At 52.0% G+C, this 15,916-nt stretch overlaps 4 protein-coding genes across 4 annotated transcripts; 1 reads left to right on the top strand and 3 right to left on the bottom strand.

Annotated features, from left to right (window-relative positions):
- Window positions 1–2,458: 2,458 nt before the first annotated feature.
- Window positions 2,459–3,265, bottom strand: P884DRAFT_277557 (uncharacterized protein; the record flags this gene model as incomplete). The annotated part of the gene is made up of 2 exons (XM_069443087.1): window positions 2,459–3,007; window positions 3,071–3,265. 2 exons carry the CDS (start codon window positions 3,263–3,265, stop codon window positions 2,459–2,461), a joined length of 744 nt encoding a protein of 247 aa, XP_069297482.1.
- A 1,380-nt stretch (window positions 3,266–4,645) lies between these two features.
- Window positions 4,646–5,125, top strand: P884DRAFT_200146 (uncharacterized protein; the record flags this gene model as incomplete). The annotated part of the gene is made up of 2 exons (XM_069438278.1): window positions 4,646–4,733; window positions 4,812–5,125. 2 exons carry the CDS (start codon window positions 4,646–4,648, stop codon window positions 5,123–5,125), a joined length of 402 nt encoding a protein of 133 aa, XP_069297481.1.
- Window positions 5,126–6,980: 1,855 nt separating this feature from the next.
- On the bottom strand, window positions 6,981–7,590 carry P884DRAFT_200377 (uncharacterized protein; the record flags this gene model as incomplete). The annotated part of the gene is made up of 2 exons (XM_069438293.1): window positions 6,981–7,217; window positions 7,315–7,590. The coding sequence occupies 2 exons, from the start codon at window positions 7,588–7,590 to the stop codon at window positions 6,981–6,983; spliced, it is 513 nt and encodes a 170-aa protein (XP_069297480.1).
- A 3,128-nt stretch (window positions 7,591–10,718) lies between these two features.
- Window positions 10,719–12,457, bottom strand: P884DRAFT_200751 (uncharacterized protein; the record flags this gene model as incomplete). Its single annotated transcript, XM_069438315.1, has 2 exons — window positions 10,719–11,989; window positions 12,088–12,457. 2 exons carry the CDS (start codon window positions 12,455–12,457, stop codon window positions 10,719–10,721), a joined length of 1,641 nt encoding a protein of 546 aa, XP_069297479.1.
- Between the last annotated feature and the right edge of the window lie 3,459 nt (window positions 12,458–15,916).

The following is a 15,916-nucleotide window of genomic DNA, read 5'->3' as shown; positions in this document are numbered from 1 at the left end:
ATAGCCTATATAATATATTTATCTAGAGTCTTAGGCCGGTCGTACTTATATAGCTTATCTTTAACTTTTTCCTTTAGGCTATTATAGAATAATTATATTAATACCTTATCATTAAGCTAAGACTTAAGTATATCCTATCTAAACTATATAGTATAGGAGGCTACTAACTTAGTCTACCAGAGATTAATAAGCCTTTCTTATATATAGATCTTCTTATCTTTGTCACTAAAAACCTTCCGAAGTTCTTCTTCAAAACGGTCATAGGATCGAAAGACTACCTATATAAACGCGTCTTAGTTATCCTTATCTTCCTCTATAAGGTAGTCGTTCTATATAGGTTTAAACTATCTAAGTACCTTGCCCTCTAGTCTCGTAGCTATATAGAGAACTTTGGCCTTATCGTCCGGAAACTTATTATTATTAAGCTAGAAGTAGGACTAAAGGTTCGTTAGGAATCCTATAAGGTCCTCCTTAGTACCTCTATATTTACTAGGTAGTTCGATCTTAATACGGCTTACTTTTGTACTCTTAAGCGCCTTGATTTTGGTATAAGCCTCGTTAACCAATTTCTATAAGTGCTTTTTACCATTTTCGAGTTCCTTGATTCGAGCTTAAGTAGCCTTATCTCTCTAGTCTAACTCCTAGATCTATTACTAGAGTTAACTAAGCTAGGTAAGTAGTTATTCGGCTATACGTTAATAGCTATATCGATATTAAGATCGAAGTTACCTTCGTCCTAAACTATAATAGAATAAAGGGAGTAATAGTAATATATAACAAACCTAACTTAGACTTCTTCTAAAAGGGTTTAGACAAAGGTAGGTAAAGTAGGACAAGTGTATAGGTTATCTAAGGGATTTGGTAAAGCTAAAGGGTTTATAATAACAGAGTTGCCTCTTATAGTAGTATAATGCTATTAGGAGTATTATAATTATAATTACTATCACTGGTAAACTCCTAGAGTGTACTAGAACAAGTGACTATTTATATATATATATAACCCTAGGATCACTCTTTACCTAGTGATCCTTTGCCGTCTGGATCATGGCTATAGTAGTGATCCTATAGTGTATAGATCACTTTGCTAAGCGTGATCCTTTCCTGATTGGTCCGTTTATATCTGTTGTCCTATTGGCCTGCCGGGGGAGGTAGCTTAGGTAGTGTCCTATATGTATATTTCCGTGATAATATAAGAAGGAGGTAGGTATAAAGAGGGCTCTACCTATAGAGCTAAGATATATAGGGCTTATTATATCTAACCTTATAGAAAGGATATATCTATTGTTATAAACACACCTGACCGCACTGGCGGTGAACTGTAGAGGGCCTATACTATACACTGATGGGTATAACCCTGCTAAGCGGTAGATAGGGTCAGGATATAGCTAGAAGAATAAGCAGCCGATTTGGGGTATAAAATGTATCTATTAGACTACTGATCTAGAGGGGAAGTTTTCCTCCCTAAGGATTAGTTTCTCTTGTTACCTAAAGGTAACCTACTAGCCTAGAGCAATTAACCCTCTACCTGCCCTCGTAGCTAGTTCGAACTTACTTAAAAGGCCCTATAATAGTACTACCTCCCTTGATAATTAGCCTAAGTAGCAGGCTACTCTGATATCTATAGATATATATTATATTAAGTCCCTTACCTAGAAGAAAAAAATGTAATATCTATATTATAACCTCTAAATAGCTCTTAAACTATATATAAAAATGCTTTCTTTCTATATAAATACTATAATTACAAGTAATAGTATTATCTTATTATCATTATATCCTATATATTACCTTTTTCCTTACTTATAGCTAGGCTTAGGACTAGGATTAGGTCTCTCCTATTAGATAATGCCTTTATTAGTTTTATAATAGCTTTATAAGATCTACTATATAGGTATTTAATAGCTATAGATATTATAGGCTTAGGCTTTACCTAGGCTAAATAATACTAAGCTTTTTCTAGTAATAGACTAGACCTAGCTAGTAATAGGCTAGACCTACTTAGCCTATCTAAGTATATATTACTAGGTTATAAGACGTTTATAATTTATTTATAGGATATATAGTTAGGGCCTAGTTAGGGCCTAACCTAGATAATTATAGTTTTATATAGTTTAGTAGTAGATTTATAGAGATATAAGAGTTTAGGTAGGCTCTAGGATAGGTTATATATAATAAATTCTTATAAACCTTTTTAAGGGATATAAGGTCTATAGTAGTCCTATTAGAGTATTTTAAGTAGCCTATTCCTCCCTAAGTACCCTAATATATGGGAGTTATAGATATATTTAAAGATAGTAGTTATATTTCTAGGGTAATGTTATTTTTACTAGTAATATTAGTTTCTTAAGGTCATTAACTTAACTTATATTACAAGCTAGTCCTTTGTCTGACCAGCTCGTTCAATCTTCTAGTATACTTTAGCTGACTCAGCCTTCTAGCTCTTTGGCTCGGGCCTCTTCTAGCCTAATGGCTTATCGCCCGAGTTGTTAGGGCCCCCCGGCATCGAGTTAAGCTTATCATAAAAGGTAGGCAGGTGTGGCTGCTCAACCTCCTCGCAGTTAGCCATTAGCCACTCGCGGCAACGTTCCGTGTCGTCCTCCTCCCCCTCAAGTGCATAGCTGTTCCCCCGCCGCGACCAAAACGGCCGCTCGAACCACTCGGGCCAGAAGCCGCCAAACTCCCAGTCGATGATAGCCGTGATCTTGAGCGTCTTAGGGTCGACGAGCACGTTGTGCTGGCCCAAGTCGTTATGGCAGAAGACGAAGTCGCCCTTGACACCGCTACGCGGCCGCCAGGCACTGTGATACTTCCAATGAAAGTCACAGACGCGCTGTGGCGCAATCATGAGCGGCTCGCCTGGCACGCCGGGGGTGTCGGATCGCAGCGACTTGAGCGTCTCTACGTGCTGTAGCAGCTCCTTCTCGACGACCCTTTGGTCGTCCTCAGACAGCTCGTCCATACGGACGCCTTGTACAAACTCCATCGCCAGATACATAGCGCCGTCGTCCTCAAACGCCGACGCGAATGCGGGCAGAGGTATATTGGTCCGTTCGCGTAGATACTGCTAGACGGCGACGTCGGTTCGGAACCGCTGGGGCAGGGCAGCAGAAGGCGTCAAGATGTAGTTATCGCCGAGGTCCGACCACTCATGCCTCCGTAGGGTCCGCTTGACGAACAGCTTTGGCAGGGAGAAGAATTTCCGATCGGCAAGAACAGCCCAGCAGCCGGGTTCTCTATTTTCGTGCAGAAAATTAGGAGGAGGCATTGAAGTAGCCGTTTGTACTTTGTTAGCAGGTACTAGTAGGTCCTTAGTGATGCCTGTTATTCGGTTCTCAGAGTAGAGACGCTAGGGAATCAATCAACACAAGAGTCGTTACGGAGGCGGCCCCGGCCCGGGAACGCGAACGGGATCTCGTCCGGCAAAACATCGGGCAAGTGTTAGGTCGAGCCAGCTGAGTCAGCAGCCGTGCAACGGCAGAGATTTTGCATGGGGAATTCACGACGGTTAACTACCAAGGGCCAGAGGAAGGGGGGGAGGTGGCTTCGCTGCCCAACTCAACCAGGTTCCCCAAAATGGCGCCATGCAGCTGATGAACCAATCCCGAGGCGCGGGGAAGACGAATGCAGTCAGCATAATGACAACCGCGGGGGACAGCAGAGATAAGGGTGGGTCACGTTATGGATTTGGCCGCGGGAATGCATGTTCATGCGCACATGGCAAACTCGAACTTGCAGGGAACCGAGTGCATGATTCTATGATGAAATATCATAAATACCTTTTTGTCGTATGTTACACCAAAGGCAAGTCGAAACAGGCAGCGAAGTTGGTGCGCCCCTCATTGCTAACCAAGACCTCAACAAACCGGCTGATCGGCTGCTGCTGAAGTGCCATGGCGGGAAGAATCGGGTCGGCTGTTTACGGGGTGGGGAGTGTGAAATGAGAGGGAGGGGAGCAACTGGACAAAACGCAGCTGCAACCACTTCAGCGTAACCACGACGAAACACTGCTCGTTGGATGCACGTTTCTGAAAATGTCAAGAGTGCATACTCCGTGCACCGAAACGCGGATGCCCTTTTATCGTCTTTGTTCCTTCTGCCTTCCCTCGTGCCTCCGAGGAATGTCTGTGCGGTCGTAAGGTGGGGAGAGCGGGGACACTAAGTAGTTGGGTGCCCTGCCCTGGTGGCGTGGTCCTTGCCTCGAGTCGCACGAGTGGACTCCGGCCTTCGGGGGGCTCAAAGGAGATCCCGGCGCTGTAATTGGGCGGCCCATTTCTTGGCTCCTGGTGGCTTTTCCAGTGCTATCGACCGACTCGGAGCTTGTGAAATGTGAAAACCCCCCGACCTCAACCTCAATTCAGACATTTGGTTCTGAACTCAGCAACCCGCCCGCCAGCTCTTTCTCCTCCCTCGACCTGTCCTATTCAGCCGCTCTTGTCAATTGCCACCAGACCTGCCCACTGCGCCCAAAGAACTCACCTAGGACAGCAATCGTCGCGAGGAGAAAAGAAGACCAAGAGAAGTAGAGAGAGGAAGAAAAAAATTCCCGAAAGCCCATCCCCGCGCCTCTTGATACTGCCGCTTCCAACCCAACCCCTTCGGACTTCCGCCCTTTCGCACTCGCAACCCATCCAGACAAACCACAACCATGTTCGCCACCAGGATTTTTCGCCAGGCTGCTGCGCACGCCGAACGCACTCCTTCTATTAAGTTCATTGGAAAGCGCACGATTCCCGGTATGTCCGGCGTATCCGACGGGGTGTCATATCTCCAAACCTGACGCCTAGGTCACTGACATGAAACTTTTTGAGCAGCATCGATCGACCACACTCCTAAGCCTCATCCTGCATCTCCGACTCAGTCGCTCCCGGCCTCCTTCACCAGCGGCTCCTCCCACTCCTCCTTCAGTGTCTACCGTGACCACGCTCAGCAGTTCGGTCCCCTGCGCAAGACCATCAAGGCGGACGTGGGCATCGGCGGAGCTCGTGGTTCTCAGCTGGGGCCTGTTAACCCTCCCGAGGGCGTCTTCTTCGACCGCAATGAACTCCCGGCACGCTTCCGCCGTCAGCCTCTGAGCGCTGCCGAGATCGAGGCCATCGAGACGGGCGGCGCTACGCTCTTTGCTTGAGCGAATTTCACGTCAAATCGATACAACTTAGGTCTTCAACAGCAATATCCTGGCGGTCGGGTGGGTTTCGATTTCGCGAGGTTACTCGCTCAGGTGCAGGAGGATCTCGCGGATTCTGGACGGGCGTCAGCATTTACGATACCAATGACCCACACAAGACACGCGCGCCTGGGCTGGCATCACGCATCGCAGCGGCAGCGGCGTGATGGCGGGACGCATATGAGATGAGCAGAGGCGCAGAGGCGCAGAGGCGGCAGGGTGCCGCACATCCCTAGAGCATTGGCTTAAGCCGGATCGCGGCAAACGCGGCGATTCTTTTGTTGTATTCCGGACTGGTTGACGCAGGCGTCCGATGCTCTGGCTCGATGTAACTTAACTTGTATGTGGGATTGGGCAACGGAGGTGCATTACATGGCGCATACCCTCATGTTGGGATGGCTGGCCGGGAAATGTCAGCTTTTTTTTTAACAGTTTAGGAAATGGACATTAAAAGATCCCACTTCGCTACGTGCCGAAACGCCATTATTTAGTTGGTGATGGGGGGGGGGGGGTTTGAAGTTGTTGATACCACGAGAAGACTCCCATATATTCCAAATGCTTTATACTTCGTAGTCCAGGCGTTTTGCCTCTATCGTCGCCCCGGTTCTTCGCACACCAATCTGTAAGTCGTGCTCACGAGTGATGACCCCCGTCCTTTAGCTGTAACACCACACTCACATCCCACGTTCAACCCGACCTATAGTTGTGAAGCGCAGTTCCCGCCGCTGTATGTGAAACAAGTCGAAGACGGTTAGTCATAAAGCCAATTTATCTCTTGGCCACTCTGGCGGTATCATCCCACTGTAGGCTGGGTATGAGGATGGTGTTGAAATGATGAAGCGGTAGGATACTGCAAGCAAGATCATATCGATAGTCGTGTTAGAGGTTCTACTTAAACGAACAAAAAGGGGGTTCCCCAGCTGCCGTACGTGGCAATAACTTATCATTAGTACTCAAATCATATTCGAACCGGAGCTGAAATCTGCTTCCCCCTTTCTGCTGTCCGTTGCGGACTGAGGTGCAGAACACAGAACGAACGCCCCTATGCCGCTTCCATTTGCATAGCCACGCTTCCGTACAACCCTGGATCTTGACAGACCTGCGTTTTGCTCAGTGCCTGTGTGTGGGCAAAGTCACATAAGACATTTCTCTCACGAGGTCCAGAGAAGAAACTCCTGGATGATGGGAACTTGAAGAGAATAGCAATGCCAAAGGTGATACGTATTAATTAGTGTTCATTATCAGAAATACACCTTGTTCCCCTTATTATATTATCGAGGCGATTTTCAAGCCCCAGCCGTAACTCACCTCTCCTGGCCCTATACCTGAGTTAGACATCATTACCTATACTTCGAACCAACTTTTGAGTGCTGCGGCGTGAACATTATCGGTATCCTCCTGATTCCATCTTACCCCACGATGAAGGATATAAAAGAAGGAAAGAAGAGACCCCCATCATACGCCGTTCCTCCATATACACATCCGCCGCTTCCTCTTGCTCCAGTTGGTCATATGCCTATGCGTAGGTGCCCGTCTGTGTGGTCGTGTACGCGGCCGGAGCAGGACCCGGAGCGGCTCCCCAACCGCCGCCAGCCGCGCCGCCGGTGTACGCAGGGTTGCCAATCTGCGAGGTAGGGGGGTTGTTCGTCATGCTAGAACAGAATTGTGAGCGGTATGTGAGCGACAAGTTGTGATCCGGGTGCTGGTCAAGGTTAGATATGCATGCAGGACTTACTCCGTGTTGCCAACCCGGCGGCCCTTTCTTTCTTTGGTCCAGCGCCGAGACACAACGTAGGCTCCCTGCCGGTCATGACGGTTAGACAAGACGGCCTATCACACGAGAATGGAGGGGCGGACGTACCAAGCATGTGGTGACCAGAAAGCTGACCATGGCCATGAACGAGAACGCCAGAACAGTCCGCCAGGAACTGCACCCGGAACGGATGAACGACCCGGGTCGGGCCCAAAAAGGCCTTCTCAACCACCACCCGCCCCAGTAGAAGCCCCAATAGTTGGTAAACCAGGGGGAGCTGCATGTGTGGGTACCGGTCCGCTAATCGTGTATGAAACTCGTTATTATGGCCCCGGAGTTGCACATGCACACAATTTGTGAGGGGTATTAGGGGTGCCGTGGGTTGACGGCCACTCACCGTGATCAGGAGACAGAAGAGGATCAGCCACATGACGAAGAAGGCAAAGTCGGCAGGGAACGCCATAAACGAGTACATAAACGGGGCAATGAATAAGACGGCGAAGAGGATGCTCAGAGAGGCGACGACGAGACCGTAGATGACTCGGCCGTCCCTTGTCACGCCCGCGTCGACGACGAAGTGCACGAAGCGAGCGAGGATTCCGAGCACGATGACAGCGCAAATGAGCTGCCAAATGCGCAGAATAACAAGGGCTGCCCGCGAACCTGCACCCATGTTTTGGACTAATTATGCTGTGTGTTGAGAGTTTCTGAATATTAATTATCGATTTCTGGGAGTGGAAAGCCCTCCCTTCGTTGGTCGATCACGGCTCGTGGGATAATTAACTCCCAAGAATATTAATATCATCTAATTATGATCTTTGGAGGGCGAGGCAGACCTTCAGTGGCCTTCTTTTTCAAGCCCTCGCGCGCCCGTCGCATTGTTGCCCCCGCTCCGACTCGACGATAACCGCTGAATTACCTCATCGATCTCCTCATCTCGTTGTCCCCATTTCTCCCGGCCCGGCGAGATAGCGATCCAAAAAGCAGAACCGGTAGCGGGAGTTCGTCCCGAGAACACCACATGACTCGTTGAACGCCGGAAGCAGGCAAGCCCCTCGACAGCATTACATCATACAGACCTAGGTTCATAGAGTAACAGTACTTGAAAACTTTCAAAGTTGGGCGCTAAGATGATGCGTGATTAAGTAGCCAACGCTTTCTCTACGCAACGTGATCTAATAGCCAAAACCTGCTTAGCTACGGTTCTTGTGCGTTTATACTTGTTCCTTGCTTATATTTGGCCTCTCCTCCTTCGTCTTGCCCATTTTTACCAATTCACTCGCTTAGTGTCACTTCCATCAAGGTGAACAACAAACCCTAACCGTATGCTCCCTCGGCGATGAACCCGCTGTCGGATGCAGATACCCGTGGTACCACAGATGAATGCATTGTCCCAACCCAAGGTCGCCCTATCAGACGAGCATCTCTCTGGTGGGCTTTGAGCGGATTTTGAATGGGGACCCTTGCCCAGACCAGGTTTGGAGCAGGAGCTATATGCGCCTTTCGGTCTCCCTAACGGGGGATGGTGCAGGTCTGGATGACCTGGCGGTGCCATACTTAGATAACGAAGGTGGCTTGATGCGGACACCAACGCTCCTCCCCCGACCGTAATTATCGGACCGCAGATGGGGTTTTCCACTAGGGAGAATGCCATGCCAATGCTTTTTTTTTTTTTTTTTTTTTTTTTTTTTTTTTTTTTTTGCAGTTCAAGGCTCGTTGGGGCAATCCATCGGCTCTCTTAGCAATAGCCTCCTAGCCGGGGCTCCATCATGTGGCATTGGCATTTTGAGTTTTGATTTCCTTCTTACTTTATTTTTTTACTAGATACTCGATTTCTCAGTGACAACATACGGAGTCCGACACAACACTTCCACCGGTTAGTCAGTCTTAGGTAGGGAGGTATCAACCGAAACGAGACATGGGTCGCATTACCAGGTAGTTGGAGGTTGAGACAACCATACAACAGGGGTTTCCAATACCGTAGAGTTTTGGAAAGCTATCACCCTCTTGGCTCGAACTGCCCAGAAGCCGTGGCGCATGCTCCCTTACGTAATTCCCTGGTATGATGTATATTATGGACAGTATCCATTGCAAAAGACATCGTCTAGGTATAAGGTGAACCACAAGGCGAAACACAACGACCAGGATACTCCCGGTAGCCCGAATTCGTCGCACAGGGCGGCGGCGAGCTTGCCGTGTAACCCAAGGGACAGACAACAATTCGGCTAATATGACACCATTCCCTCAACATAAAAGCCTAACCTAAGAGAGGGCGAGGCCAAACGGAGAAAAGAAACCATGTTGAAGCCCCGCAGATACGCCTCTCAATCCACAAAAAGCACGGAGTAAGTAATTATATGGCGCCGTCCCAACCTAAGAATGCCAGTGCCGTGCTACGCTTTGAGCCGCAACGTAACAGCACAGGACTTGATGGTCCCCGAGCTCCCCGGCTTGTTCAATTGTCTTCCTTCATATGATACATCAGACCACCTCCCCATGGTTAATAGACACAATGTTGGTAATTAACCTTACACAGCCCCGCCAACCTCATATTTTCCTCCCTCCCTCCCAAGAGGAAGAGAGAGGGCGACGCCACAGGTAGGAAGGCCTGTGGTGAGCCGTGATGGCACGCAAACAGAACGCGTCCTCCGTTGGACGCCACGTGTTTTAGCTGCCAGCAGAAACCACCGGCGGTGTGCGTGGTGTAATCCTCCGTATGTGCGATGCATGGCCCGCGGGGAACAGAGAGGAGGTGACGTGGACAGATTGTGAGATGCTTGGGCCGTGTCCCCGTCGTGTCTCATCATGAAAGAGGTTGAGATCCAGTCGATCTGGCGGGGTATGTCTCAGGTTATTTTCGCGCAATGAGATCGCGATTGGGTTCCCTAACCAAATCCATCTCTCGAATTCTTGTGATGTGATTCTCAACACATTATGTTCTTCATCTTCATGCTCACAGCGCCAGACCCCGCACCAGCATTAGCGTAGAGCTCTGGTGCGATCGCAGCTTCCGTCACGCAAGCAAAGCGTTGCGCCTCCTGAGCTCAACGCGCAATCGTACCGCCGAATCCGTTAGAGTACTCCCCCACTCCCTCCCTCTTCTCCCCAGACCATGCTCGAAACCGGCCTGCCCGCCCATGTCCAACGGCGCAGAAACAAACGCACAAATCCTGCAACTGGAACGCAAACGACCCTAGAGAATCACCCCATTACTAGTAGATGGCTTCCAGAGGCAGAGTTAATGAAAAAAGCAATCCAAGGCCGAGGCACACCTGGCTGTTCAGGGAGACGTTGGATCGACTCGCGTGCCTAACCGTGTCATGCCCCGTCCTTCTCCCGTCAACTTTGTGTTTTCCCACTCGCACAAATGCGCCACCGAATCACGTACCAACCCTTTTGATACATGCTTTTGTTCTATGTACAGCGTCTGGCCACTAGTCGTTAGGTACTAAGAGTAGATAGTAAGGTACATTGACCGAGCTTGCTCGCCTCAGCCGCAAGGTAGGATGCTAAGACGCTCATGTAAGGAACAGAAGTAGAATCACATTCGCTTATCCGGCCAAAAAAAGAATGACAACAAACCAATTGGGTATCTTGCTTGAGATGCGAGAACAAGACGTAGTGTAAAGGTGAAAAAAAATATAGAACGGAGAATGAGAAGGCAGGCCAAAACAAAAAATGGACAACAACGGAGCGTTTCTCCTCTAGAATGTTCCGTTATCTTCATTAGATCGTTGCCGACACATCCAGTCATCTCTATCCAGGAGGCCATAAGGATCGTTTCGTTATCGCGGACGGAATTCATTGGGATTTGCATTTGGGTCGATCATTTCGCAGCCGAACCTTTTCGGCAAGGTTTTTGAGCCAGCCCGAAGCCCCGCTTCGCTTCTCATCCGATGCTCCGTCGCGAGCCATGGTGGTCTCGCGCATCATGGGCCCAATGATCTCAACATCGCCCAGCTCGGGAAATTTGCCGTCGTCGCTAAGCATGAGCGGGATAGAGGTGGGGACCCTTTCCTCGGCTGTGCGGCGTAGTTGTGAGACCACCGAGGGGTTGTCCTTGCACTGTCGGCCTAGACGCTCCAAGAGATCATCCTCGTCCCGCTGCCACTCCTGCTCAATCTCTGCCCACTTGGCTTCCGTCAAGGCGTAGGTCTTGGACGTGGAGCCATAGTGCTCGCCAATCCGCGCAAGGTGCTTGGCGTAGTTCCTCCGGGCGAGATCCCAATCGGCGCGGAAGGCCTGGTGGGTAGCGAGATCGGCCGTGTCGGGCACGTACGGCCTCGGCTCGATAACGAAGTTTGCATGGCCGAGACGATCAGACCACGAGTCCCGATGATCGAATAAGCAGGGGATCGGTGACGGCGAGTCGCTAAAGGCACCCGAGATGGTGCCGCGGTGTAGGGAGGAAACGGACGTCTTGCTGCTCAACGGTGGCGTTGCGAAGGATTTGGCTGCTGAGGACAAGTCGGGGACTGGCGAGGACATCATCGAAGGGGACTGTAGTGGTGATGTCTGCAAAGACGGGGGCCAGGTGTGGTGACTGGGAGCCTTTTCGATGACGAGAGGCGGCAAGAGCGGAGTGGTGGCGTTGACCCGGTCGCGCTCCACCTGTCTGCCCAAGGTGGCTGGCAGGTTTTCGCGTGGCGATGCTAAATCAACGCTTTCGGCGCTTTCGTAGAACGAGAGGGCAGGCGTGCCGGGGACCGACTCTTGGGGGCGGTCTGTAGCCCGCGCTCGGCGTGAAATCGACGAGGATCGGCTCGATGCGGCCAGGGAGAAGCTCGGGCGCGAGTCCGCTAGGGAAGGGTCGGAGCCGGGAGCGAAGGTCAGGTCGTGGCGCCTGGATATTGACGAGGACCGCCAGCGGGGCAAGCTGGGCAGTCGCGAGCCCAGTCTGGCACTCCAACTCGAGAAGCCAGACTCGGAACCGTGACGTCGCTTCTTCTGCCTGAAACTGGCGTTGAAATCGCCGTCACTGAGGAAGCCGAGGTCGTAGTCCAAGTCGGCGACCATGTAAGTGTAAGGCGTGCTTTGCGTAGCGTCGCCATTGTGGGAGCAAGGGGAATCACCTGGCCTCGGGTGTCAGCAACGAGCGTTAACGCGGGGCCCCAGGGCCGCAGCAACAGCAACAGCAACAGCAGCAGCAGCAGCAAAATTGGTCGCTTACACAAGCAATAGTTGAGGAACCCGAAATCACGATCCGAGTGCTTGGGCGGCGTTGCCGGCTCGTCCTCTTCTCTCTCCAATGGCTCTTCCTCGACGTCGGGAAGTTGGGACCTGCTGGGCCTGGTGGCGTGCAGCGATTGTGTAGGCGACGCCGGACTGTCGGTGCATGGCGGCGAGATCAGTTCGAGTGACGAGTTGGAGCCCGATAACCTGTAATGATGGCTGCGGGAGAATGTCGAGGTGGCGGGCGATGGCGAGTCGTGGGTATAGTAGCACAAAGACGCGGGTTCACGTTCACCGTCCTGCTCTTCCAGCTTTCTCTTCTCCTCCACGAGCCGCGGAAGCAGCAATGGCTTCAACCCAGACGACATGGGCGGTTTGCAAGCATGAGTGAGGCGCGCGATGAGCTTGCGAAATCAGGCTCGAAAACGTCGGGTGGTGTCTCGCGAAGGATGCTGGGGAAGCGGGAGAATCTGGGGGAGGGGCGGAGGGAATGCAAGGTGGTGGAGGGAGGGCGCGGACAATTTGTTGTTTGGATCAGATGCAAGCACTGAAAGAGGAAATGCCCACTTCCCAAGCTCCAACGCGAACCGGTGGATGGTGCGGCACCGACCGCCAAAGGTGGACGAATTGGGTTAAGGGCGCAGTGCGATGGAAAGGCTTTTTGTGGGCCCGTCAGGAAGCCCAGACCCGGCCCCAAAATAACTAGTGTAGTGGCGGCACGCCGGGCAGCGGTGGGACGGCGGCAGTTGAAGAGCTTGGTTGGGCGATGGTTCCGCAAAGTGACGAAGCTGGCGGCTTTCCAAACCGAACGCTCTCGCGTGCGTGGAGTGTTAAGTGTATGAATAGGCGCCGAGAAGACGCGACTGGCGGATAGAGAATACAAGTAGTATCCGGATTACACTCGCAAGGTGCAAAAGTTGACAGGACGAGTTCTTACTGTGCGTACGGTCTCGAGCTCCGCGCGCGACTTCTCTTGATCATGATATAGACTCCTCCCAGTCCCTCCACTTCAGGGCCCGTTCGATCACTGGCCGCGAGTCGTAGGTACGGGTGGGAGGAGGTGCCTTAACTCTGTGTCTTGGTAGGTCGTCGGCACTTTGTATGTCGCGGGCGCGGCACGAACGAATGAGCCCTTGGGGATCTCCAAACTACGGGAGGTCGGGCAGCGGGAGGCCGTAAGGGTCCTGCCTCGTCTTCTCCTCTTGATGGGCGCGTCCTGTTGGGGGTAACGAAGGCAGGTCGATTGTCAGAGGGCACGACGCAGCGATGCATGGGAATATTGCAGTACGTGGGCGCTCATGTTGGAGCACCAGGTGTCGCTGGTGCTGCCACTGGCACCACGTGTAATCGGGCACTGTAATCCTGTACGCATCGACTTGCTCAGTGGCCGTGGGGTCAGGCACGTTCGGTACGGAGCAGTAGTGGAGGGGCGGCTAGGTGGCCCCGTGGGCCAGAGGCTGGCCTCTGCTGCGAGGAGGCCTGGGAGCGCCGGAGCCGGAGCCTTCGGCACCCAATCATTATCCCAGGTACCGCTAACCTGGCATGGCTGGCAACTCCCCACCGACGCGTGCGTGGACCAATGACCAAGTTCTCGTGTCAACCCGCTCCTTCCAAGCTGGCTGGCTGACGAAACCGGCGATGCGCAAACTGCGAGCAAAAGCTCGGATTATATGGGTGAGCAGGGGCTGCCGCCCATTGCCACTTTTAGCCGGCTTGCGAGAGGGAAGGTGTGAAAGGGGGGAAATTGAGAGGTAAGAGGTAAGAACCCGGCCGAACCCCTCGTCCTAACTTTCATCATCCATCGACCATCAAACATCATTCAATACCTGTTGCCCGGTCACGTCCAAGTAGTTAACAAGCGTGGCCAACTTGAAATAGGCCTTTCGCGCCTCTCATGATGACGAGAGCAGGCGGGCGGGGGAACGGAGATTGCGCCTCGAACTCATTTCGGGGTGTAGGAAATGGTGCGGACTAAAGAATACTGTGTAGGTGCGTACACTAGTATGCAATGTGCCTGCGTGAGGTAAACCTGCGCTGTACTATGTAGTTATTGGCCGTTTTCACCCAATTTTCACGGGTGGTTGATGCTGTGTTCGCAGCGGGTTGGCCCGCAGACGCTCGGTGGCTTTCTGTTTCTGGGGCCGAACATTGTGCGGCAGTGGAGGCACTCTGCTTCAAGGGTGGGTCCAGAGATTCTGTTCCTCAAGTCGTCCCACCTCGCGAACCTGTGGCTTTCAGGTTGAATCCGTCGCTGCCTGAACCCCAGGGCAGCGGCAGCTTGAGAGCACTCCCGCCCGACGAACAAGGCACCACCTCGCTCACGACCCACCCATGGCACCAATGGAGAGATGACGAACCACTCCCACTCCTTGACTGCAAGAATTGAGTAGTCGGTGGGCGTACGCCTCGCTGGCTCGTGCGCGTAAGGGCCCGCTCGATGTTGGCATTGGCCAATCATGGCTCGGAGAGCAAACTTAAGCACGCGTCCTGCAACCGGGGACTCGGGAAGGCAGGAATCTCAGCCTCAGGTCGCCGTGCGCTGCGACTAGTTATTCATCAAGTGAATCTTAGTCGTTGCTTGCCTCAACTTGTAGCCGGCACTTGGGCGGCACGTTCCGGGACGGGAATCACAGTCGATAGAGCCACGCAAACAGTACTTTCTACGGAGTGCTGCGAGATGGCAAACCTGGGGGGCCGAGGGTTCGAACCATTTCATGCAGTTGGTTTCCGCCTCTTTCCACCCCCCCCTCCGCCTTTTCCTCTCCGCATCGTGCTTCCTCTCCTCATTGCCTCGGGATGGTATGTACCCTGTTCTCGAAGGACAGCTGGCATGAGGCCCATGCGGCCGGCGACCCCACCGGCAGACGCCGAAGCGGCCTACACTAGGCGAGAGAAAAAAAACGAAGCCAGCCTCTCGGCTTACACTATTGTTAGTGAACCGAACTGGGCGAGGTCGGAAGCGGAGAAGAGGCAGGAATAACTAACTAACTAGCGCTGTGGGTCAGGTTGAGGCTGGGGGGAGGATCTCGCTTCTCCTCACCGTCCGCCGTCGGGTCAACCCTTGGTCTGCTCAATCGCCGCATGCCACCAGAACAGATCTTTTTCCGGTGCGCTTCCAGAACACTACTAGTGCGCCGCGATGGATCTGCCAGTATTCCCTCGGGAAGTTCCATTTTCGTCCCCAAGCCGGCCCATAACTAGATCCCATTGATCCCGCCGCATGGCCGTGATTCGCCGAACAATTTCGAGTGGGCTGCGAAGGCTTTTCCTGGCCCCACTCTTGACATTCGGGTGCGGAATACGGATACGGACACAGGCCCTGGGTTACCAACACGATGCCCTCGGACTCCAGCCGGTTCTCCACATCCTACATGTACTCTGGTATGTACTCTGGTATGTGTACTCTACGGAGTACCTTTGAGTGGACGCGGAATACTGCAGAAACCCGAGGTATGTACCTCCATACTTCGTACGTTTTGTGTGTATGTAATCCGTACTGAGGTAACTTGCCCTCGCTCGACGCGCTAGCGAAGCGTATGTGATCCGTATGTGCTATGCATAGTTACACTGTACAAAGTCTTGTCCATGCGAGAGTTTTTTGTACCGCACAGCTGAAGTATAATTCGTACAGAGTACTACTACCGCTCCCCTCTGGTCCGCTCTGTTCGTTTTCACGCGTGCAGTCACCATCTGTCCGGCGTCTCCTCTCAAAGCCGCAGGGCCGTGATTACGAGGCGACCTTCGACCTGGGACTGACGCGTCCACCAGCTCCGGGAGATACGCAGGCCGAGGGTTGCGCCATTTCGAACGCTATACGCAGTATGTAC

This window comes from Thermothelomyces heterothallicus, assembly GCF_042370625.1.
Source record: "Thermothelomyces heterothallicus CBS 202.75 unplaced genomic scaffold P884_scaffold_11, whole genome shotgun sequence".
NCBI classification, from domain to species: Eukaryota; Fungi; Ascomycota; class Sordariomycetes; order Sordariales; family Chaetomiaceae; genus Thermothelomyces; species Thermothelomyces heterothallicus.
Note: the sequence above shows the minus strand (reverse complement) of the source record. Positions and strands in the feature narration are given on the sequence as shown.